The sequence below is a fragment of the Lagopus muta genome, chromosome 7 (genome assembly GCF_023343835.1).
Source record: "Lagopus muta isolate bLagMut1 chromosome 7, bLagMut1 primary, whole genome shotgun sequence".
Lineage (NCBI taxonomy): Eukaryota > Metazoa > Chordata > Aves > Galliformes > Phasianidae > Lagopus > Lagopus muta.
Window position 1 is genome coordinate 4,672,778 of NC_064439.1, and position 24,187 is coordinate 4,696,964.

Genomic DNA, 24,187 nt, shown 5'->3' on the forward strand with positions numbered 1-24,187 from the left:
CATTTCCCCTTGTCCTATCACTGTTAAACCTCTCTATGATTAACGTAAGGCCACAGTGAGGTTTCCCCAGAGCCTTCTCTTCTCCAGGCTGACCACCCCCAGCTCCCTCAGCCTTCCTGCACAGCAGGGGCACTTCCAGGCCTTTGTGCATCTCCATGATCTCCTCTGGATGTGCTCCCATAGTTCCAGTCCCTGCTGTGCTGGGGGCCCACACTTGGGCACAGCACTCCATGTGGGGCCCCTTGAGGGCAGAGCAGAGTGGGACAGTCCCCTCCCTGTCCCTGCTGCTGCCCTCTGTTGACGCAGCCCAGGATGCTGTTGTTTGTACTCATATCTAGGATTTCCTCAACATTAAAAGGCCAAAATTAAAGCAGTCCTTTTTGCTGATCTTGCAGGGGCTGTTTGTCCCAAGCGCTGGAGCACAGAGGTTAGCTCAGAGATGCTCGTCACTCTCTAATTAAGACCCATTAAGGCAGAAATTCTCGATGCTCTGCTACACGAGGACATGGATGAGAAATGGCCTGTTTGAGTTGTATGTATTATAAATACCAGCAGAAAATCTTCTAGACAGGGAGCGAGGTTGGTTGCAATTAAATTGGACGTTTACTTTTTATAGGGCGCATCGCAAACGTAATCACTTCAAGTGTTTGCAGGATTCCTCAGTGGCTCAGAAAATAACACAGCCCACTCTCTATCATTAAACTTTCATGTTGAAGCTCCAGTCAGAATACAAGGTTTTCTGTAGTTTTATCATGTGTTTAAAGTCAGGCAATCTGCTGGGGTCACCTGTTTGAGAACTGGTTTTGTTTTATGGACGTGTGCACAGCATCAATGCAGGATATCTTCTGCTGAAATCAATTTTCTGAGTATTAATTGCACTTACCTAAAAAATATTAATTAGGTATGAATTTTCACTTGGCTGTTGATAGGTGCTCATCAGGAAGTTGCTTTCTTTAGAAAGCAAAAACAATATGACTTAGCTTTTTTTAAGATGAACCTTGTTTCTGTTTGTATGTTGTGTTCTGGAGCTACTTCCAGATAAAGGTATAAGCTAAAGAGCTGCATAATTGCTTTCTTTTCTGGGGGAAGAAGGGGGAAGTACTGGAAAACGATGAATTTTCTGGGGTGAATTAAATACAAACCTGGGAAAAGGCCAATAGCAGCTGACACATGGATGGAATGGGAATCCGGTGAGGTCTGTGGAGAACAGACTTACAGATCTGTTCAGTGTAGCTCAGGATCCCTGTGCTTTCCTGGATTTATCTCTGCTTTGTTTGGAAGGAGGTACAATATAAGTATCAAAATCAGGCCCATAGTAACTTCAGCAGTCATTTTCATTCTTTTGACTGAGAAAACAGGTGGAAGCATAAAGCAATGCTCGTGCACCTGATTAAATACATTAGAAGTATCCTTTTAGCATTTTGCCTCTGTTTAAAATCCCTGAACGAAGGAATGGGACTGGAAGGAGCCTTCAGAATCCCTGCAGAAGTGAAAGCTTAGTGCTGGGATATCTGTGTTCCACTTTTATTTTGATAACTTCTTGTTTTGAGCTTTTCCAGAAGAAAGCCTGTGAGCTGCCTGTGACAACGCAGTAGTCTCTCCCATCTCTTGGCAGCTGGGTTTTAATGGGAAGATGTTAGCTTCTGTTGGAACATTCGGTGCCCAACTGCTGGGAGAAGTTGTTAGCTACAGAGTGCAACCAGAACCGAACTGGAGGGAGCCTGAACAGCAAACTAATGCTCTGTGCTTAGGCTAGGCAACGTTTTCAGTACCCAAAGGATTAATTCTGCTTTCTGTGGGAAGTGTGGGCCTGCAGAGAAGAAAGGTTCTGTTTGCTTTATATAACAAATTTTTTGAAAGGTTTGTGTTGAGCAGCTGTTCTGCCTTCAGCCAGGAGCCCTGTTTCCCTGCTCCCCTCCTCTCCTTTCATTAGGCAGTATACAGTTTCCATGGGACTTAAAGAGTTCAGCCGTCCCTTCTCTGCAAGGCCAGTTAGCTGTTCAGCCGTGAGACCTGCCTGGAATGCAGGAATCCCAAACACCAACAAGTTTAAAAGCTTTGACTTGTATACAATTTATTTCTCGTTGGCATTGAAGCCCAAGCTGGGACTTTCAGTACTGAGATACTACAGATTGTTTTTCTACTGGATTTCATGGAGGACTGTAGTATCTTGGAGGGGATTATGTAGTAAATGTGAGTTACTGTTTGGTGCAGTTAAATACCCTTAATAGACTTAAATATTTTTAAAGCCTACTTGTTAAAAAGAATTATCAAAGACAACTGTTCGCTGTAAACTGGGATGAAAATCTGGTAATTACAACTCCTCTTGGTTGCCTCCCCACCAGTGAGGAAATTAAAGTTTGCTGTGGAACAATGCCAGTTCCTGCATAAAAGCTTTTCTACTCTGGAAAACGTGGGAATTTCTTTTAGATCAGGAAGTTTCAACGGCAAAACAAATGGATTGATAGCCTACATACAAATCCCTTAAGTTCCTAAAGCCCCAAAGATGTCATCTTTGCTGCAGAACCAGCAGATGTTCTGCAGTCTCACAGCTTGCAGTCCCTGCAGCTTCAGAGCAGTTTTCACGTCCCTGGTAGATTATCAGGTTGCAAATGTGTTTTCAAAGTTGAAAGCAGTGGAGATGCAGGATTTGGAAGAGGAAGATGTGTTTCTTTTATTCACATGTGCAAACAGGTGCTTCTGAAAACAGGAGCAGATGGAATTCAAAGCCCGAGCGCATAGGAAGGCTGACCTGCCAGGGCATTCAGGTTCTATGAGCCAAAGGTGCACATGTCTTCATAGCCCTTGGTGTACGTGCATCCTTTTTCTGATGGCAGGTGAACTGGATTCCAGATAAAGAGCAAAGATAACTGTGAAATCAGTGTTCACATTTTTCCTGTACGTGTTTCTATATGAAAGAAAGTTTTATTTGCATATATTTTCCATATTAAGTTCACTCGAAAAGTCACGCTGAATAGTAGGAGTCTTAAGAGTAGAAAGATGAATGGAGCTATTTTATCTTATATATATATAAAATAAATATATATATATATATATATATGCATAAATATATATATATGCTTAAGATATTTTGGGGTATCTTTACATTTCCTACTTCTTCAAAGCCAGGCAAGAAGCGTGCATCAGTGGACTCTGAAGGTGTTTGTCTTTATATAGGTGTGATTTTGATAAGCTCTAATTTGCTTTAGATTGTAGGTCTGTATCCTTACTATGAAAACTGTAGGTGGAGTGCCTTTTAGATTCTGAATTACCAGTGAAGAACCTACATTCCATAAAAGTGGCCCTAGTCTTCTGTGCTAGTATGCTGCCAAGCAAAAAGAGCTCAAGGAGTTGTGCAAGCAATGTATATGTCGGACTTTATCACCTAAAAAGAGCATCCAGTAAATTTTGCTCCCATTACATGATTGTGATGCATGCCTACTTTAGAGGCATTAAGCAGCAGTGGTTTCTTCTTAAAGGCCACTGTTAATATGTGCTGAGAGAAAATATATTAAGACTAAGTGGCTTCTAAGCAAGGCAGCTTCTGTTTCACCAACTTGAGAAGCTGTTGTTGATGTTCATCGTTGTTGATGTTCATCGTAAGGAGCTCAGTCAGTTTCAGTGAGGCCTCCTAAAAATTGCCTGATCACTTTAGCTAAAGACACTTCAATTTACATCCAGGATCTCATTTGTTAGTTGCTTCATTTTAAACAAGAAGTAGCTGGGCATCACTGGCCAGCATCTTTCAAGTGGACATGGCATTTGGAATAAATCAGTGATTAGGGGAGAGCAGTTCTTGCTGCTGGGATGTGTGCAGTAGTATCTTACTGCTGTCACTGCGCTGTGCCAACTGGTGACCTCAGATCTGCAAAAGCACCTCCACAAAAGGCAGTTGTATCCAAAAAGCACAAAGAAAAGATGGATGCATCCTTAACAGAACAGCAGCACCCAAACAGAAGAGCTAGAGAGAGAGCAGGAGAGTGAAGTGAGTTCTGTATCAACCTGATTTCACTTCCTCTCAGGCTTGAGCTTTCCATAAAATTAGTTGTTTTCCTCCATCAAAAAGACCTCTTTAAGCCAGAAATGTTTCAGTTTCAAGAGGAACAGCTCCATTTCTGTTCTTTTGGAAAATAATCAGTCTAGAATAATGTAACTGTTGCAGGTTGGGATGTTAAACTGGTAGGTGAGCAATCAGAAGACTGTGTGACTGCACTGCTTTGAAAAAAGAAGTCAGTTCTTTCTTTGTGCAATTGGTGCCATTATTGTGAGGGCAGCATATGCTGAATAGCCTGTTTTAAGAGAACTCTTTTTACTCCAGGTTTAATGCCTTGATTCTCAGTGCAATCCATGAGGAAGCTCTCTGTCAGCACCCTTGCAAGTGGTAAAAATGAGAGTGGAGACATGTTCTGGAGGACAAAATTATCTTCCTTCAGGACCAGTTTCTCCACTTTTGTGTCTTCATTGGCCAAAATAATTTATGTAAATGTCCATCTACATGATGTGGCCAGAAATAGCATTGAAGGAGCAGGATAACAGCAGTGACTGAAACTGAGGCATTAGAAAGAGGGTCACTGGGAGAAGATGTCAGTGCATCAGATGTCCCACTTTTCACTGTTGCTTTTAATTAGTGGTGGTGTTTTGCCATTTTCATTTTAAGCTCTTTGGAGATCGTTCTAAATGAGTCTTTTCATTTTAGAAAACAGAATAAGCTGTATGGGCATTGCATGAGCCATTGATTTCCATATGTGTCCTTGCAGCAAGCCCAGACAAACATTCAACTTTGAGTGGTTCTCAGTTAAGTGACTACTGGCACAGTAATGTTGGCAAAAGAGTGTCCATTCTGTAGACGTTTTACATCTTCTTGTTGTCTTCTTTTTTTAGCCACCAGCTAAATACCTCCTGCCAGAACTGACAGCATCAGACTATGGGAAGAAGTGTGTGGTCATTGATTTAGATGAAACTTTAGTGCACAGTTCATTTAAGGTGAGTACATCTGAAAGTGATCTCTTGCACCTCGCCTCTGCCAGTGAATGCTGTGGGAGCTGCTAAGCAACTTAATGTGTTAACTGGTCTTGCAGGCTCTCCCAGGACACCTGGTAGTTCTCGTTGTTCCTTCAGCAATTATTCCTCCTAATGTAGCTTTGAGTACCATAGACACCACTGGTTTTTGATTCTGAGTCTGAAACAAATCCTTGAAAGGTTGCTGGTTTCATAGCTTTAGCCTGTAACTATTCCAACCAGGAGCAGTGTTGAACAGGTACAGAACTTGTTGCTCTGAAATTTGGGTTCACTTTTGATGTTTAAATGATGCCATATTCTTGGAGAATTCAACACAGCTGTATGCTGTGTAGATGGAGTAGATTTGGGGCATCAGCTGTCACTGTGCTCCATTGCTGGAGAATACTGCTTCATGTGTAGTGGGAAAGCAAATAGCAATCTGCTGTCCTGATCTCAGAAGTGTTTTCAAGTATTCAGCTCTCACAGCAGGAGAGCAAATAGCATTTAGCTGTTGCTGATGAGTCAGTCATTTTGTGAAGCAACTTCTATAACCCTTCAGAATTCAGCATGTGGTGGAAGTAGTGGTATTTTTCTATTGTTTAAATAGGTCCAAAGTTAGAATCAGAGAACTCAGTAATGCAAATAACCTAAATTGACTCAAAGAACTGTAATATTTCTGATCAGCAAATGTCAGACATCAGTAAGACTGTAGGTTTATACTTCAGTACTGGAGAATTGTTAAGACTCCTTACTAATAGCAGTGTCAAGTTAGCACTATCTTTGCAGTTGTTCAGTTTTGGTTACACTCCAGTTTTCACTGCGAGCGTAAATTCAGCATTTTAATCCTGCAGTATCAAGTTGCCAGCATTTAAATATGCAAACCATAATTCATGTTGTGGTTAGAATTTGGCAACACTCTGTCTTTGTTGACTTAAAGAAGACCTTATATGGAGATACTAGAACAAATATTCCTGTGCCTCCAACTGAAACTAAGGTTTTTCTCTTTCTTTATTATGCCTAATGGTGCACAGCGATTTGTGGTGCTATACTGGAACCTCTTAACCTCGGTGCCAGATCCTGTCTTCTGTCCCCAGACTGAAGTTGTGCTTGGGAATTGTTCAGCTGAAAGAGGAAGGGAGGGACCATGCCTTCTTCATTAAGTGAGAGTCAAAAATAGGCATGGAAAGCTGAATGTAAAAGTCTAAATTTACATAATGCTAAGCCTAATAATTATTTTTACTTGAAATGTAAAATGAAAATTTGTTTTTTTGGATGCTGTGGATAAATTCGTGCTGTGATTTTTTCCGGCTCTCAAAAGCAAATGAGGTTCCATTCAGGCAGTTAATGTGTATCTTTTAATCATTTTAAAGAAACATGTTTAATGGTTGACATACTGTCAGGGGGAATGGATTTAATCTGAGACAGGAGAGGTTTAGGTTAGATATTAGGAGGAAGTTTTTCACTCAGAGGGTGGTGATGCACTGGAGCAGGTTGCCCAAGGAGGCTGTGGATGCCCCATCCCTGCAGGCATTCAAGGCCAGGCTGGATGTGGCTCTGGGCAGCCTGGGCTGCTGGTTGGTGACCTGCACACAGCAGGGGGTTGAAACTGGATGAACATTGTGGTCCTTTTCAACCCAGGCCATTCTATGATTCTATGATCTTTTTGTGTAGGGTCGAGAGTGCTCGCTCAGTGGGCTCATCTTCAAAAGTCATTGTCCCATTTATTCCAAGGATATTTAATGAGTATTAAATATTTAGGTAAAATCAGAAGATTGTTCTGCATGGTCTTGAACACTGCTCGGTGAATATCCTGAGCTGGACCCACAAGCATTCTCGCATCCAGCTTGTAGCTCCACACAGGACCACCCAAAAGAGAAAAGTAAACCTTGGAGGAAGCTGCTGTAGTTGTTGAGTGTCTGTCAGTCTGTCCAGTGCATGCTTTGGGTTTGCTTTCATAAAGCATCTGAAGAAAGGTCACTGTGGCTGTCAGAAATCCAACGGGTTGCCAGAAGAGTGGGGGGTTTAACAGCTGTATGTACATTGCTGTACCTGGATAATTATGCTACTTCTGTGGGTTCTTTCAGATGTTGTTTTCACTGAAATGTGTGCTTTACCCAGGTCCCCACTTAAAAGCCATAAGAGCATGCATAAAATTGTGATTTTGAGTACAAAAGGCTTTATTTAAAACACGCAGTGTTGTAGAATTCATAATTCTGTTATGAAATAGGCTTCGTATTTCAAATGCAGATAATTGTGTTGGATTTTTTTTTAACACAGCCAGAGATTGCAGGGTATTTAAAGTACTCTTTTATGAAAGCAGCAACATCTGAAGAAGGGTAATTCTCATCTTTTTATGCTTCTGCATACTTGTGAAGTTTCAGGAGAAGGTATTAGTCTTTTATGTTAAATGCATACTAAAGGAAAAAGTTTGAGGTGCTTTGGCAAGAGTAAAAAAGGAATAGATAGACATTATAGTTATCATTCCCATCATAAAACAATAATAGAAGTAAAAAATCATAAATTATTAAATCAAGAAGATGTAAATATTGTCTTGTGTAAAATAAATTAAACCACATGCAAGTCTGGAATGTGGTCATATTCAAAACTGGCTGTGAAACTTCTCTGCTTTTTCTTTTCCTTTTTTTTTTTTTAGAACATTTTTAAAACTTTGAAGTTTTTCATTAAGCAGAGAACAGTTTTAAAAAGTTCTTATTGGAAATTGCTTTGTCTTCTTTCTCAGTCTCTCTGCGGTTCCCCCTTGGCATGTAAATGCTTCATGTGTGCAACCCCAGAAGCCTTTAGCCAGCAAGCTCTGCAGACATTGCTCCTGCCTTCCCATCGTGATGGAGCACAGAACCCCAGTCCACAGAACTCCCTTCCTTATTGCCTGTGCCAACACCACAGCTATGTGGTACCTCAGATACAACTGGGGGAAGCACGTAGCTAGTTCAGAGTAGTTTGGTGTTAGTACTGCAGAGTCCTGAGGGCGAGTTTTATTGGTTAGCAAGAACTAAGTTGTCTAAACATAATGTGGTTTTCTCTCACATCTGGTTGCTGCTGGTCCTGTTGGTAAGAAAGGTCAATTATAGCTGTGTTTTTTTTTTATCAGTGGGCTTCAAAACTTTGCAACTTGCAGTGACCTATTCTTTCTCTGCTGCTACAGAATGCTTGTCTTGCTGCAGGGAGTCATGCATATAAAAATGATGCAAGTGTGTGCACGTCTCTTCAAAGTGTGCTCAGAGCTGGCAACCACTTGAGAACTGGTGGCTGAGTCTTACTGGAAGTTCATTTGGGTTTCTTTCAAGGTGAAGCTTCGGAACATTCATGTGCCTGTTCTCTTTGCTTTTGGAGAGGCTGCAGAGCAGTATAGAATCACAGAATCATTAAGGTTGGAAAAGACTTCTAAGATCTCCAATTCCAACCATTATCCCACCCTCACCATTCCCACTGACCACGTCCCTCAGTGCCACATCTCCATGGTTCTGGAGCACCTCCAGGGACGGTGACCCCACCACCTCCCTGGGCAGCCTGTGCCAGTACATCTTTCTGAGAAGAATTTTTTCCTAGTATCTAACCTGAGTGTCCCTGGCACAACTTGAGGTCATCACCTCTTGTCCTTCTGTGGCACAGGGACTTTATGCAGGTAACAGCTGGAGCCTCCCCTGTGTCAGAGGCAGAGGTTGGTATCTAGATGTTTGCTTGTTAGAAGCCAAGGAAAAATGTAGACTGGGTCTTCAGGAGTTTGAAGCTCTCTTTAGCTCCTCTTGTCACACCAGTCATCAGCAGGATTGGGCTCTCTAGCTCTGACCACTGTGGAGGTTTGCTTGTTGATGGTGGTTTATCAGTAGGGTTCCTGTGTGCAGCCAGCAGTTAGACTCAGTGATCCCTGCAGGTCCCATCCAACTTGGGATATTCTGTCATTTTCTGTCTGATGCAGCACTAGTAGAAGTCAGAGCAGATCAGCCTTACTGACAGCGAGTGTTGTGCTCCTTATAAATTCTTATGGATGTCATTTAACAATGGAATGAGAGTCTCCTTTTTGCACTGAAAGGCATCAAGGTTATGTTTTAGGTTAATGCTGCATCCCTTCTGTTTTTTCTTTGAGCATCCTTTAAGACTCACTGGTGTGTGTTTGTAGCTTTTTTCCTCAGCTGCTTCTTTGACGCTCCTCAGTGCCCTGAGTGAGTCTGCAGAGGCTCTTTTGAGATTCCCCAGTTCTTCAGGGCCACCCTCATTTGTGCTACTCAAACCTTGATCCAGAAAGCCAGGAGGGAAGGCGTGAAGGAGCTGAGTGAGGCTTTTCTCCAGCATAAGCTCTGCAAAGCCTTTCTAGCTCCCAGCCAGACTGCTCCCAGCGTTTGTTTCAGACTGTTACCATGAAGCACGCTGTTAATCAGCCCAATTAAACAGGGCTCAGCAGCTTGCTTGCTCCTGCAGCTGTTTCCAGGCTGTGGGTTACAAGCTTCAGCTGGATGCGTTTACACGATATTTTTTATCACAAGCATGATGCATGAGCCATACCAAAAGTTGCTACCCATTTGATGTCCATTTATACTAGTACATATTGTTAGCTGTGTGTTCCCCAGTCACCACCACTGTCTAGGCAACGTTAGACTCTGTGCTCTTAAACTACGAGGACATATTTCTGCTTTCTGAAGTCATCTTCCTGGACTTTAAGAAGTGAGTTGTATCCAGCAGGTTAGAAAAATGGATTCAAGGACATGGATAGGGTGTGCCTGCTCTTCCCTTCAGGTTTGAAATGCTGTTTTGCATGATTAATTCCATCAGCATAGCGTGTTTTTCAGGTATCACATCTTAAGAATCACTTAACTGTATGACTGAAGTCTTTCCTTGCTATAGCTCCTGATTCAAATGAATCACGTAGGTTTCACTTTTACCACTGCCTTTATTTTAAATGAATTACTAATTGATGACCTAGAATATGTGGGATTTCAAATAACACAATTTCTTTGTGATCATCCACACAGACTTGATGAATGAGTTACCCAAACAGGTATTTATCCCAGTGAACATGGCTCAGCAGTAGTGGGGATTGCTCGAGCAGTGAAGCTTATGGCACTGTATGAAGCCCAAAAATGGAAGGGACTTTGGGAGCATGGGATCTGGTGAACACAGCCGTGTACAGTTTGGATTTCTGTGGGTGCTGGACCCACACACAGGGTAGATCAGTGTAGCCAGTAATGCTCACAAACTGATTCCTGAGAATTAAGTATACTTTTATGCCTCTGACATTTCCCTCTGGTGATATTATTTTTAAAGTTGATTGATTTCCTTGTCGTCCTTTCCAGCCAATTAGCAATGCTGATTTCATCGTTCCCGTTGAAATCGATGGAACCATACATCAGGTAAGCACTGTTGATCACTTAATGTTGCTTTGGTAGCACAGCTGTCTGCAGCATCCCAGAGCATTGCCTTTCTGTTTGCTGCTGTACTCACAGCAACTTGGGTTTTTTGCAGCATTCATGTTTTGATCAGGTATGAGTCTCCATTTTAACTTTTCCAGTTCTTTAGAAGGTTCTTCTCAGTATTTCAGTGTATAACTGAATAATAGGTCAGTTGTAAAACATTTTCTATCAGAAAATGACCCAAGGAAGGGCTTTCAGATGTTACTGCACCCATTCAAAAACTGCTTTGAATGCTGCATTCCCTCCACAGACAAATGAGCAGAAGTAGGTGTGAATGTCTGTTATTAGTTCATACAAAGGGAGTTTTGTGGACCTGTAAAGGAGAGCAGAGTTTCTTCAGTTTTTGTGTCAATTTCTGCCCCTTTCCATAAGCGACTTCAGTTCCTCTGATGAGAACTCTTAGAACTTCAGCATCTTTAAAGGGACTAAGTAAAATTTCAAGGCAAGTTTTTGTCTCTTGTTCTTTAAGACCTTCACTTAAGGCTCTGAAATAGCTTTCAGTAAATGCATAACACACCTCATTTGGAAATCAGTCCCCTCCACCTACCTTAGTTTGGTGTCTTTAACCAGTAGTCATCGCTGAAAGCCTTGAATGAAGTAACTCACAGTACTGTAAGTTGCTGTGAAGTTGAGCCTTTCTGTTAAAGGAAGTTTGCAAAGTGTTTGAAGCAGATTTCATTGGTTGTTGTAAGTTAAAGATGATGCACTTATTGAGTTGCAAATCTTCTCTGGCTGTAATTCAGTTGAGATTTTAAATACTTTGATTTCTGGAATGCAGTCTTTTTATAAAGATTATTTTTTACTTGGACAAACAGGGTGGTATTTTTAGCTTGCAACAATTGATAGATGATAAAGTTAGCTCATAATTTTGATTTCCTGTTATGAAAACCATCTGTGTAACTGTCACTCTCAAAATAATTACTGAATTATTCAGTGGACTGAAATGGATTTTAAAAGTGATTGTTGCTCTGATAGCTTCTGTGCTGTGCCTGTTTTATGTAGAGAAAAATCAATATTTCGGGTGCTTTAACCTGTGATGTTCACTAGAGCTGAGTGCTTAAAATGTGTCCGTGATGGTTTGGGAGGTTTGTGTGGCAGTAGAGTCTGTCTTCATTTGGTTTGGGCTTTAATTATGCTTGATGCTGTAATTGTGACATTTTCTTTCTCCCAAAGCTTTCTAGAATGTTTTTGAAAGGGAATAAAATAGGTTGCCTAACAACCTATTTGCAACAAAACCACCAAAGACCGGGCTTTACTGTCAAGCACTCCAAAAGCTTTTCCACTCTTTGCTGCCAACGTTCACCAAATTTAATGCAGTTTAGACAATGTGAAAACACAAATGCAGGAGTTTTTCTGAATATTTAAAGGTGTGGTTGGGAACAGGGAAGTCGGTTTGTTTGTACCCTGAACTCGAAGGGTAGCAAGGATGCTCTTGGCAGAAGGTCAAGTGAAGTCAGTTTCTGAATGTGCCTCATTGGAGACCCCCTGTGTGATTTTCTGGTTAAATGGGTTTAATGGTAGGGAATTTGTGATCCCTGAAGTAATTTATCTGTCTGGATTTGTCATCTTTACCATCTTCTCAAGAAATGTATATATTCAAAGGTGAGGGGAATAGTTTTGTCTATTTAAAATGCCACAGGATGTGTGAACAGTGGAGCCATGCCATCAGTAGCACATCCTATCTGCCTTAGGTAGAACCCCATGGAAAACATGGAGAAGAAACTTTCAGAAGTGCCCATCTGGAAAGAAATTTGACTCAGGTCTTCAGATCTCATACACCACAGTTGCTTTTACGTGGTGAATTTGTGTTTGCCTTTGTGTTGCTGTATGCTTCCAAGAGATTTCATACTGACTTATCAAACAGGTTTTCTTTATGGTACATATTATATTCTTTGTTGTGGTGCAGAAAAGTCATTCAAAAAGACTCACCTTGAATTTTTGGGTGTTTTTATCCCTTTCTCCTGTGTAATCCAGAGGTCAGAGAAGCTTTTACTCTCCTACAGAAGGGTCCATTGGATCACTGTCTTGGGTAAACCAGCTTGCTTAGATTAACATAAATAGCTTTTCTGAAGCCCGTCTGGCCTTTTCCAGCTTTCCATCTCTTGTTAGAAAGGATTTGCCATTAAATCTAACAAGGAAAGACCTCTCGTTCCTGCTGTTGAAGGTGTTCAGATGCCTGCAGAGGCTGCAAGCTTGTATTCCTGAACGTGAATTCCCCACACTGTGGTGGAAATTATGGCACAGATTTAAAAAGCAGATACTAACACGAACTGACATTATTTTGACCAGTTCTCTTAATTTCTTTTTGGTTCTCTGAATAAAAGGAAATCGGAGCTGGTCCCCTATTTTGCCAAATTATAAGTGAGAAACTGTGGGAAGTGCAGTGGAATGTGTTGCAACTGAGACTTGAGTGCTCTTCAGGAGGAGTTAATTGAGGGTGAAAGTAGTGGTTGGAGAAAGGATGTTCAACCTGTCTGGTACTTGACAGAACTTCTGCAGGAACATGTTCTCTCTCATTGAGGGTGCTTCCCATTCATAGATCCACAGAGAATCATGAAGATTGGAAAAGACCTCCAAGGTCATCTGGTGCAACCATCAGCCCATCACCACCATGCCCACTAAACCATGTCCACCACTGCACCACTTCCCTGGGCAACCTGTCCCACTGCATTTCAGTTTGGTGTCCCTGAATGTAACTTGTTTATTAATTGCAACTGTATTTTAAGTGGGTTTTATATCAGTAAATAATTGCTTGATGTTAGTTGTTGAATGATAAAGAGATGTTTAGGGCTTCTACTATGAATGTAACGTACAAAATGTTTTCTCATGTTGGGAGCAAATGCCATTCAAATAATACACTTTTTTTTCTGTGACTGTCAAAACTCCTTAATTCTGTTACAGAAGGCTGTCACCTGGTTCAAGTAATCCAGGATAGGCTGTATCCATTCCTGCTGGCCTATTCTTGGTTACTTGCACTGGGAGGCGGCCACAGTGCTGCAGATCAGGAAGACAAAGCTGGAGGATGATGCCAAACTGGGATGACAAGGCTGGAAGACACCAAACTGGGATGGCAAGGCTAGAGGATGCCAAACTGGGAAGATGAGGCTGGAGGACGTGTATTATTTGCCCTGTGAGGGGAAAATACAGAAGCTTGAGATGTCACGGGCAGAATTCTTTGTCATTACTTGAAGATTGTGTTATCCTGGAAGTTCACTCTGAAATGCAATTCTGTGTCTCTTTTGGTTTGCGAATACAGAGTCCTTTTAGGTTAGGACTGCTTTGAGGTATAGAAACTGTATGTGGAAATATGAAATGCTTGAAAGCAGTTCAAGATGATTCTTCATGTGCTGCCATTAGCAGTTGTAAATCCAGAATCCTGTGAAAACATGCCTAGTGCCTGATTCATCCCTCAGCGTTTAAAAGTAAGGTTCATAGAAAGTGACTCTATTCCTTTAAATTCTCACTGTGCTTAGAAAGATCTTAGCGAGCATACAGTACAGAAAAAATGGAGGTTTTGTTAATGCCTGGAAGGCAGTGTGTAAATCTCAGAAAAATGCCAGGAGCCAGTTAGTCTAGAGACTCAAACTGAAGCCATCAGGCAGCGGAGGAAAAAGCCAAGCCACAAATAACCATGCTGCATTGAGATTCAAGTCCAGCAGCTGACAGAGTAAAGGGAAAAAATTCCAAATGAGGAGGAAGAGGAGAAAAGAGCCTCACTGTCGGCTTAAGAAAGCTTTTTATGTGAAGTAAACCAAAGAGATTTTGTAGCCTGGGATACGAGTATGCTTGCAGTTGCTTCCAGGATCTAAGTAGGACTTCTCAAAGCGATTTTAAGGGGAATATCCATCCAGAGTATGAATAAATGTTGTTCTGGAAAAAAATCAGTCTTGCTTTAAAAGAAAGGGATGAAGGAGCTTGGGGCCCTTTGGAGGGAGGAAACGTAGTGGGAACTCCTCTGACAAGGCTGGAAACTAACAGAGTAGTATTTATTATTAATGAGGCACTTAAACGAGGAGAGAATCTGTTGGCCTGGGTCCAGTTGGTAACACGTAAGGGAAGCTGAGGTATAAGAGGGTGATGGTGCCCTGTGGTTGATCTGAAGAGCAGAACAAAGGGAATGCAACCTAAAAATGCTGTGTGCATAAGCTCCTGTTGAGCGGGTGCTGCTGTGTGACTGCAGGAGAGCTGCACGTTGCAAAGGGTGCATTTTCCAATCATGCCCTTCTATAAGCTCTCCTGCGTGCAAGGCTGTGCCTGCCAGGTTGGTGCTGCAGGCTCCCACTGTGGCAGAGATGGGTTTTGTGCAAGCAGCAGCGTCCATATCCTTGGCTTGGAGTTCAGGATTGCATTCCAAGTGGGAATTCTTTGCCAGCACAGGCGTAAATAAAGATGGAGAGGAAAGGAGATTGCTGCTGCAGCTGAAAGCGCACGTTTTTAAAAGGGAAATTAATACCAGATTCCAGCTCTTACTGTCTAAGAAAGATTTTAAGACCTTGGGGTGTCCATTTGTGCTCTCTAAATTAAGTTCAGGAATGCAATTTCAAGTTGAAAAATTAAGAACTTTGTTACGAACTGTAGAGTTAATGAGCAACTTTTGTCCTGCTGTCTTTTCTCTTACGACTTGCAAGTCAGATCGCTTTCTCTCTGGGCACCCAAATGCAGAGCAACTGCAGCTGCAAAGGAAATACTACAGAGCCACTTTGCATACTAGGATTTAAGTGATGAATTAATTGCACTGTTAGAGGAGAGGAAGTTACTTGGTATATGCCTAGTGAAATGCAGGAAACTTTGCAGCAATTATCTGGAAAGAGCAGTGTTACAGTGCAACTACCAAGTGCTTTCAGTTCATAAAATGGCACCATTGATTAGTTGGGTGCTGCTGTGGTTTTTAAAGGAAAAAAAAATCTGCATTATAAATTTTGGCCGCATCGAAGTTTGATTGCAGTGCTTAAATCTGAACTGAAGTCTGGTTAAACTTAATAAAAAGAACTTAGCATGAAGAATTGGTTTGCTTGCTGTGAGCCATTTGCCACTTGAAGCAAAGTGGGAAGGCAATTAACATTTCTGCTTTCGTCATGAAGGTACAGCTCCATCATCTCTGTTTTTAATAAAACTTGGCTGTCAGATTTAGGTGTTAAATTTCAGATCCCTCTTACACAACTTTCACTCCTTTGCTAAAGGCTCTTGTTGCACATGAGTTCAAGCTACCATTTCCATATTCTTCTCCTGCAGGCTTTTTCTCTGGGTGCCTGAAGTTTTTGCCTTTTTGTTCCTATGAATGTAGAAAACACATGCAATTAATCTAGTTCTCCTGTATACCAAAGAAATAATGCCTGAAATCGCATCAGCCTTGCACTTCTGCTTAAATCCAGTTGTTTGCCAGGCTTTTCCATTTGAGGTTTCTAGCAGTAGGGGTTATTTGCCAAATGAAGGAGATAAGATGCTGCTGGTGTTTTCTCTCCAGCTTTTACTCTAACCCCAAACAAGGTAGATAAATATTTTTCAGGCAGCTTCTCCTCTTTGGCTTCCCAGTGCATTGCAGTCTAGTTGCAGGCTTTCTGCACGGCAGTTACCTTATCTTGCTGTTCTCAAGGAACACAAATCATCTTGCTTGCACTGAAAAGGTGAGCAAGGAGGCTCTAATTCTTACTAATCAGATGATTGGCAATAGGCAGCCAGAACTCCCAGATCCTTGTCAATGCCAGAAGGCTGTGCTGCGTTGCTGAACTCAAGCTGCTCCAGAGCAGAATCCTGAGTATTTGCCATCTCTATGGCATGGTGACTGTAGGAGATGATACAGGCTCTGCTGAGAGGTCCAAATTGTCATCTCTTGGAAGCCCTGCTGTTTTTCTTTGCCTTAAGTGAGGTTTTCAGGAGGCATCACCACAGGTACATGTACAGTACAGCACAGTACTAGCAGTTGCATTATCAGCATGGGTCTTTGCAGCCCATACATTCAAATGGCTCTTTATTGAATGTCTGCTTTTATCATGCATACTTATTTTTCAGCATTGAGCATTTGAATGGTAACTTTTCTTTCTTCAGGTGTTGGGATTACAGTGGTGGGTTGGGTTTTTTTTGCTTTCTTTTTACCTTAAACGCCACTTGGCCTAAACAGTCGTTGTCATTCCAGGTGTATGTATTGAAGCGACCACATGTGGATGAATTTCTTCAAAGGATGGGAGAGCTCTTTGAATGTGTCCTCTTCACAGCAAGTCTAGCCAAGGTTTGTTCCTCTTTTCATCCCTTTCACCCATATGATGCCGGGCTTTGGGTTGGCTTTTCTGTGGCTAATTATTTCCAAGGTTTGGCACTATCTTAATTTTTCCCCTTCTTTTCTGCTTCTTTGTCTGACAGTGTGTACTTTGTCTGCTAGTGTGTGGGTAAGTGTTCCCATGGTGACGCTATCACATATGGGCTCAGCTCATCATGTAGCCTCCATGCATTGCTCATAATGCCAATATGAAAGGCTTGCAAGTTACCATGGTTATAGTGAGAAATTAGAACAAATAGCGTGCGAGTACAGCAGTATATTAAAGCTGGGCATGAAATAAAGCACTCTATTTAACACTACCCTCATGATCAAACAGTGACTCAGAAATTTATTGCGTGTGAAAAATTTGGTTGGTGTTTTTGTCCTGTCAAGGTGCAATTGGAGTCTGCAGTTAGGAAACCAGGTGTTTTGTTTAAAGCTTGAAATATCAACAGGAATATTTTGTGCCCTCTGGTAGCAGTAGTGCCTTGTAGGTAGTGTTGTGGTAGACACTGCAGTAGAGGACGCCTAAAATGCAGTTCTTCCTAAGTATTGTGTTTGTGGTGTCTTGTTTGTAAAGCTGTGTTTGTTAGTTTTTAATAATATGCTAGCACAGTAAGCTTTTACTCCAGTATGCCATTGAGATTGGTGGAAGGAGAAAGAACCCTGTGTGATCTGCCATAGTGCCTTATTAGCGGGTTCATCCCTGTGCTCTGTCTGCCATGTCCTGTTCAATCACCTGATGGAAATCCTGAATCATGAAACAATTTGGTCCTGCACTCCAGCAGTTTTCACAGTTGAGAGGTGTCTGATTTTAAGACAGATTCTGTTACTCATTTTAAAATGCAGGGAAACATAAGTCCTGCCCTCCAGAAACAAGTTCTGATTAAACACACAGTCACCTCACTTTCTTACTTACTTGGGTGTTTTTTCTTGGACAGTTACATCAACTGTTGGATCCTAAGTTGTGCTTCACTTCAAGTATCATCGTATGTATGAAATGGTACACCTTTGATTTCCTGACTTTTGGAGAATTCCCAAGCACACAAGCACTTCTTTCCATGACACCCTTTGTCTGATCTTTTATGAGCCAGTTATGCAATTTGGTGATGTTGGAGCTCTTACTGCCCCAGTCATTCCATGCCCATTGTTTGGAAAAGCTGCATCTGGCTGAGGTGACTGCATTGCAGATTGTCTTTGGAGGCACGTGGAAATGAATCACTTGGGGAAATGGCTTCCTATTGATTTTCTGTTAGTGTTCATTGGTTTTATGGTAATATTCCATGAGATCTCTGGATCCGTCAACTTCTGAGTGTAAAAGGGTAACTGTAAGATGACCCTGAGAATAAAACACAATCACAGAAATCATTAGGGTGCAAGTTAGCCTTCTTCTGAAAGATAACAGTTCAACTTCTGCTTTATCTCTCTATTAATCACTTCAGCTTTGCAGGGCTATAAGGTAATTAACAAGGAGCAGGGAAGAAAAAGAGGAAAAAGCCTTTTATCTGGAATTATTTTGTATCCCTTCTTTATAGCTCTGTGAATTAACCTTAGCTATACACTGCTAACTGGGTCTTCTGTCTTCTGTTTTCAAGTATGCAGACCCAGTAGCCGACTTACTGGATCGCTGGGGTGTGTTCAGGGCAAGGCTATTCAGAGAATCCTGCGTTTTCCACCGGGGAAATTACGTGAAGGATCTGAGTCGGCTGGGACGTGAGCTGAGTAAAGTTATCATAGTGGATAATTCTCCTGCATCTTACATCTTCCATCCTGAAAATGCAGTAAGTGCTCTTATTCCAGCGCTCAAGCATAGCTTTGTCTTTCTGGTCCATTCCCAGACCTTTCCTGATTTGTAAAATGCACTTTCGGAACGCTAACATTTCTTGTTTCTGTGTCTTCTCAGGCTGCAGGTAGGTTCTGGTGAAGGGCTGTGGCAAATAGATCTTGACAGTGCGTCACAGTCGCGACTGTTCATCTGCTTTCACTTTTAGCTTTTGGCCTGAAGTCCATCAGTTTTGAGAAATACCAAGCAGTGCAGAACCTGCATGTCTAACCTAGCTCTAAAAAGTAAAGTTGCCCTCCAGTGTCATTTTTGTCCTTTGGAGCAGTGGCTATAGTAAGGACAGCCTGCTTCAACTGCTTTTGGTACTTATCTTCTTTCATTGTGGAAAGGAAATTGTTTTATTAGGAAAAAAAAAATGTTTTTCTGATTGCTGTCTGTGTTCTGAATTCATGGCTAAGGGGAGGAAAAAAAAATCAAGGTCCTGTTGTTTTACATTTGTAAGCATTTTTGTGATAGCTTGCTTTACAGTTAGAAATGTCAATCAGCAAATTGATCAGGTTTCAGAAATAAGGATAAAAGTCAGGCAATGGATCTCAAAGGAAAAAAAGCAGGAGCAGTGCACGTTTTCACAGAGTGATTTGACTGCAGAAGCTGTGATGGAATGGCCTGGCACTTGGCTCCTTCCATTGCTGCTGTCAGTACAGATGTGTTTTGTTGCTGCCTGGACAGCAAGCTGGAACTTCCCTTATATCTACTGGCTCGTAAACAACTGGGCTGTGTCGTGTCTCTTTCATGATTTTAGGCTGCCTTTTCTGCGAGCTTTTAAAATTAGTGTAGGAAACTTTTATGAGGGATGGTGTTTCGCAGGGTTCTGCCTCCCCAGATAACATTTTTTTTGTCTAAACTTCTTTATCTTACACAGTAAGCTTTTAAATTCCCAGCTTAATACTGTCCTGAACCATGAAGTGAAAACGTGTTTTCTGCTGGTTGGTGCCACACACGGTTTGAAGTTGCTATTTATAACAACCAGGAGCTGTAAGTTTAATTTATGTTCACAGTTAAAATTAAAAACCTCATCCAGATCGTCATTTGGTATCTCGGAGCCCAGTGCCAAGAAAATAATGAGCTGTAGAAATTTGGGAGGTGAAATTAAAGACTGTCAGAATGGTTTAATCATGTATAGGAAAGTGCTGCTAGCTGACTGATAGCTGAGGCTCTGCAGAAATCAAAGCGTGCAACTTAGATCCAAGATAGTCCTTAAAAGACTTCAGTATCTCTCACAGTGAAGATGCACACAACTCCTTGCCCAAACCCAGCCCACATTTAAGGTTTAGGTGTTATTAGATGCGTTATTTTCTGACCCCGCTCCCAAGGTTTTGTCTTTTAATTGGAGCTGTGCAGTATTTGCTGTTCAGTTTTCCTCCTTAGCCTCATGTGCCAGAGGAGGCTGTTGCTGCATGCCTGTGCTCAGCGACTCACACTGATAATACTGAGAGGGAGAAAAAGACTTGCTTGTAAATGAATTTTTCCAGGTGGGGTATCATTGCAGCTGTATGAGCTACGTCTACGCAGGCAGAGCTCACACACTTTCTTCACATCAGTGTGTTCACATCACATTCATAGCACTGTTGGTTCTCTGTTTCAGGTGCCTGTGCAGTCCTGGTTTGATGACATGACAGACACAGAGCTGCTAGATCTTATTCCTTTCTTTGAAGGACTAAGCAAAGAGGAAGAAGTTTACAGTATGCTTCATAAACTCTGCAACAGGTAGCCCTTAACTTTGACTGACTTCTGCTACTAGATTGCAGTTGCTAGAGGATGTCTCCATCTTTTTCAGCTCTTTCAAATGTAAGCTTTGGGGAGGTCACTCCTGTCAGAAGTGCTACTCTCGATCTTCCTGTTACATTGGACACAAAGGACAATCATGAGTGATGCTATTAAGCCTTCAGAAGCCTGACTCCTAAGGTCACGTGTTCAGACTACTTTTTTTTAAAGGAAAAAAAAAAAAAAAAAAAAGAAGCTATTTTAAATGGGACTCTTTTAATGAATTTCATAAATGGACATCTTTTACTGGATCAGCTTTTCTTAAAACATGCCAAAAAAGAAGCTTGTATTTCAGCAGTTGAATTTCTCTCCCTTTCTTCCCCTCCCACTATGCAGACAATTTTACCCCCCCTGCTTAGAGCAGTTGACCTGACTCTGAATTTTTTCTTACAGAATGAAGTGCCTTTTTGAATGTTATTTTAAGATAAAAATTCATTTTTGTATAAGACTTATTTCCAGACATCTTTTAGTCTTGTATTGTCTAAATGCTTTAAAAGGAAAAAGGAAAAAATTTTATAGAGCACTGTAATATATAACAAAGGAAAAAAAGTTAAAAACAAAGATGCTGGGTTCCTGTCTCCACGCTGACATTAAGTTGTACTACGTTTTGTCATGCTCAGAAGGTTTAAGTGTTTGTGGGAGGGGGTGATTTGGGTCACTGATGTGGTTTTGGATACAGCTTTGAACATATCTGCAGTTGTTTTGAGCATTAGGGAGTGACGGAATTGAGAACATAGGGTGACAAATAGATCTAAAGCACCTTTAATTCTAGACAGATGAAGTTCTGTTGTCTCTGCTTACGCACAACTGTCATGCCTCTCATCTTTTGGAAAATCATTACCTGGGGAGAATGGGGAGGAGATCTATTTATTAGTTTAAAATTCTTTCCTTAAAAAGAGACCCATCTGGGTAAGCTGGATCTGTATGGAGCTGTTTGGAGTACTTTTTTCTTTTAATTGCTGCTACTGTATACTCACCAAATGGAGTTGACCATCGGCTGTTAAACTGTTTTTGCCACTGTGCCTGTGCTATGAAACATTTTCTGTAAGCTGCAAACTTGGGCAATAAATAAAACGCAGGCTTCATAACCCTCATGTATTAATCCTATGGTATTCGAGATACCAGCAAACACAGTAAAAGGTGACCTGCAAAGGAAATCTTGTTAATCGTCCTATTATTTGCTTCAGTGTAGATGAAATCCTTTCCCTTTTTTTGGTATATAAAAAAGCAAAAAGTATTCTTCCCTTATCTGATCTGTATTTCTTCTTTTCCAAAGTGTAATGTACAGGCAGGGAGCTGTGTCAGCTCTTCCCAGAAGGGCAGAATTACCAGCCTAGATGGTCTCCAGAGTGGTCCTCTACTTTGGAGCTGACTAAATCTCACTCTGAAGCTGGAATCCTGCTTAGCAGCTGTTCTTCTCAAGTGTCATTGGTACACTGGAATAACTTCAAAACTATTTAAAACCCTTTGAAGGAAAATGCACTTATTTGTTTTCCTTTCCAGCGTCACCTTTTAATTCTTTTCCGCACCAGAAACCTACAAACGTAAAATTTGCAGCTATATTTGGTTGCCATCAAAGAAAACCAAATGAGAGGAGTTGGTGCTTCTAATTAGCATGGCGCTAAATCCCGAGCAGCGGATCCCCCTTTGCCTTTCCCTTTCTTCCTGAAAAGTCTTGACAGACTTGGGGGGGGAGGGGGAAAGAAAAATAAGAAAGAAAAAGCGATGGACTCATCATCCTTATCCAACCCATTGGTGAAGCAGCTTAAGGAATCCATTCATAGAAGGGCAGGCCAGCCTACGCAGGCAGTGAGTAGGTTGGTGTGGGTGCAGTGCGAGCTGGGGGATGACCTGGCCCTCGCAGGGAGGGTGATGGAGGCAGCCCAGGGACACTTGTGAGTCTGTGCGGCGTCACCGTTTTGTTTCCTTGCCAGTTGGCATTACCTTAGTGCTGTACAACTCTGTGCCACAACGAAAGACAGAGCTGACACTTAAACAACAGCAACAAAAGCATACGTTGCTTGGGAAAAGTAAAAAAGCAACATATGGATTCTGGTTAGTCCATGAACGTTGACTTTCAGTTTGAGATTGTTTAATTTTGTATTTGAATTCAGAGTAATGGAACTGTAAGCTGCCAAAAAGTTGTTCTCTGAGCAGTATTTTCAACTGTGTTTGTAGCTCCTGTGTTGCAGATGCAGTTTGCAGGGAAGGTATTCAGGTCGTAGTTAGTTGTGCAGGTATGATAGGAATGGCTGAAAATATTCAAAGACTTTCTCGCTAGCATTAGACCAAACAATCTTCCAGTTAGATGATGAGTAACCCCCTGAGACGTCCCCGTTTCACGGTTGTAACCCGTTACATGTGAGATGAACATGTCGTTAGTGTGCATCTACGAAAGCAGCAATTTCATGAACCAGTTGCCTTAAGTCTGTGAATGAATGTTGATTATTCAAGTGTCTTGTATTGTTTTCAAATCCACATATAATGGACAACTGAACTTCTGTTCCAGGTTCTGGATGAGCAGTTCTGATGACGCTCTGTACAGCTCCACTTGTTCTGTATTGTTTAGTTCAGCTCTTGAAATGCACAAGTTTTCAGGCAAAAAAAACCCTTATTTTAGCTGAGTAAAGCATTAAAATGATGCTTGGTGACAAAACGAAGGGGGTGAAACCTAGCAACAATTTTGATCTCTGCTAGCATTTTAGGATTCTCTTCTGTAATGTCTGTTGTAGGTTTGTCAGTCTTGTGGTAGTTTGAGGGCTTTTTCATTTGATGTTTCTTAATTCATTCCCATTGAAATAAAACTTGGGGTGTTCAGAGCTTTCCTGGCTACTCAGATTTGGGCAAAGGGATCAAACCATCACATTTGTTTATTTTGATGCTGTTGTCATACGTAAAAATCCACGTTTTAAGTTAGCACGAATATCCATGCACTATATATCGAAAGCATCTAGAATCTAACAGAGCAATAGAGTTCTCTCAGCAAAGCCAGAGAAATGAGTGGAATGTCTGCAAGATTTGCAATACGGGTATTTGATTGTATGATAAATACAAGATCTCAAGAAATTAAAATAGGAGAGAAGAAGGGTTTCCTAAAGCTCTCCCGTATTTCCAAGTGCAGTTAAGGTGGGCAGGGCTGGCGCTCAGCCTGCTTCTCAGCTGCATTCCTGGGTATCAGAGAAGCATTAAGGAGTCTTTTCCAGTCCGTGGTTCAGTCCAGCGAAAGCACTGCTGCCTGACCTGAAATTCCGTTGTCCGTTTTATGTTGGGTTCACAAAGGTTTTTTGCCTGTATAGGTATTTTTAAATGAAGCTGTAAGGCAGAATGCCATCGATCCTTGAAACTCAACCGAAGCGTTCCGATTAAATTGCTTTTGTAAACGTAGGGCTGTGTGTGGAATGTTTGTTGGCCGCCGATTGAGGACGGCAGCAACGTGCTGCGCTCACCGAGGCGGCTTCGGAGGAGTCATCCGTTGTTTGGCCCTTCAGCCTTTCTTAAGCAGCAAAGTCATACGTGGAAGAAGCTCAGCACCTGGAGAGATGGGGCTATCGGTGGAAACGGTCGCTTTCATCACAGCGTGATTCTGATGGGACTGGCTGGGGACGACGTATGGAAACGACAGCGGTGTGTGCTGATGTTGCAGCTTTGGAAATGTCAGTGTAAAAAAAAAACAAAACAAAAAAACCCCACGAACCTGTAGCTATATGATTTCCAAACACGTAATCCTCTGTTTTACAGATTCTTTGTAACTAATAAAACACAGTACCGCACAGCCCTATTTGTAAAACAAAACCCAGTTTGTGCCTCTGATTTCCAAGGTGCTGTGATGTGTGCCTTTGTGGGGCAGGAGGGCAGGTGAGACGCGCGGGCCGTCGCCGCACACTCGGGGTAACTATGCAACAC

General features: G+C 41.7%; 1 protein-coding gene across 3 annotated transcripts in view; it reads left to right on the forward strand.

The window, feature by feature from the left end:
* The window catches only part of CTDSPL (CTD small phosphatase like), a 72,120-nt gene extending 48,150 nt beyond the window's left edge, over positions 1-23,970 (forward strand). For all 3 annotated transcript variants that reach the window (XM_048951720.1, XM_048951722.1, XM_048951721.1), the window contains 5 exons: positions 4,882-4,983; positions 10,308-10,364; positions 16,558-16,650; positions 18,273-18,458; positions 20,106-23,970. In XM_048951720.1, the coding sequence (XP_048807677.1) occupies positions 4,882-4,983; positions 10,308-10,364; positions 16,558-16,650; positions 18,273-18,458; positions 20,106-20,231 (564 nt within the window). In that variant the 3' untranslated portion in view covers positions 20,232-23,970. The remainder of the gene's footprint in view (positions 1-4,881; positions 4,984-10,307; positions 10,365-16,557; positions 16,651-18,272; positions 18,459-20,105) is intronic.
* Positions 23,971-24,187: the final 217 nt, after the last annotated feature.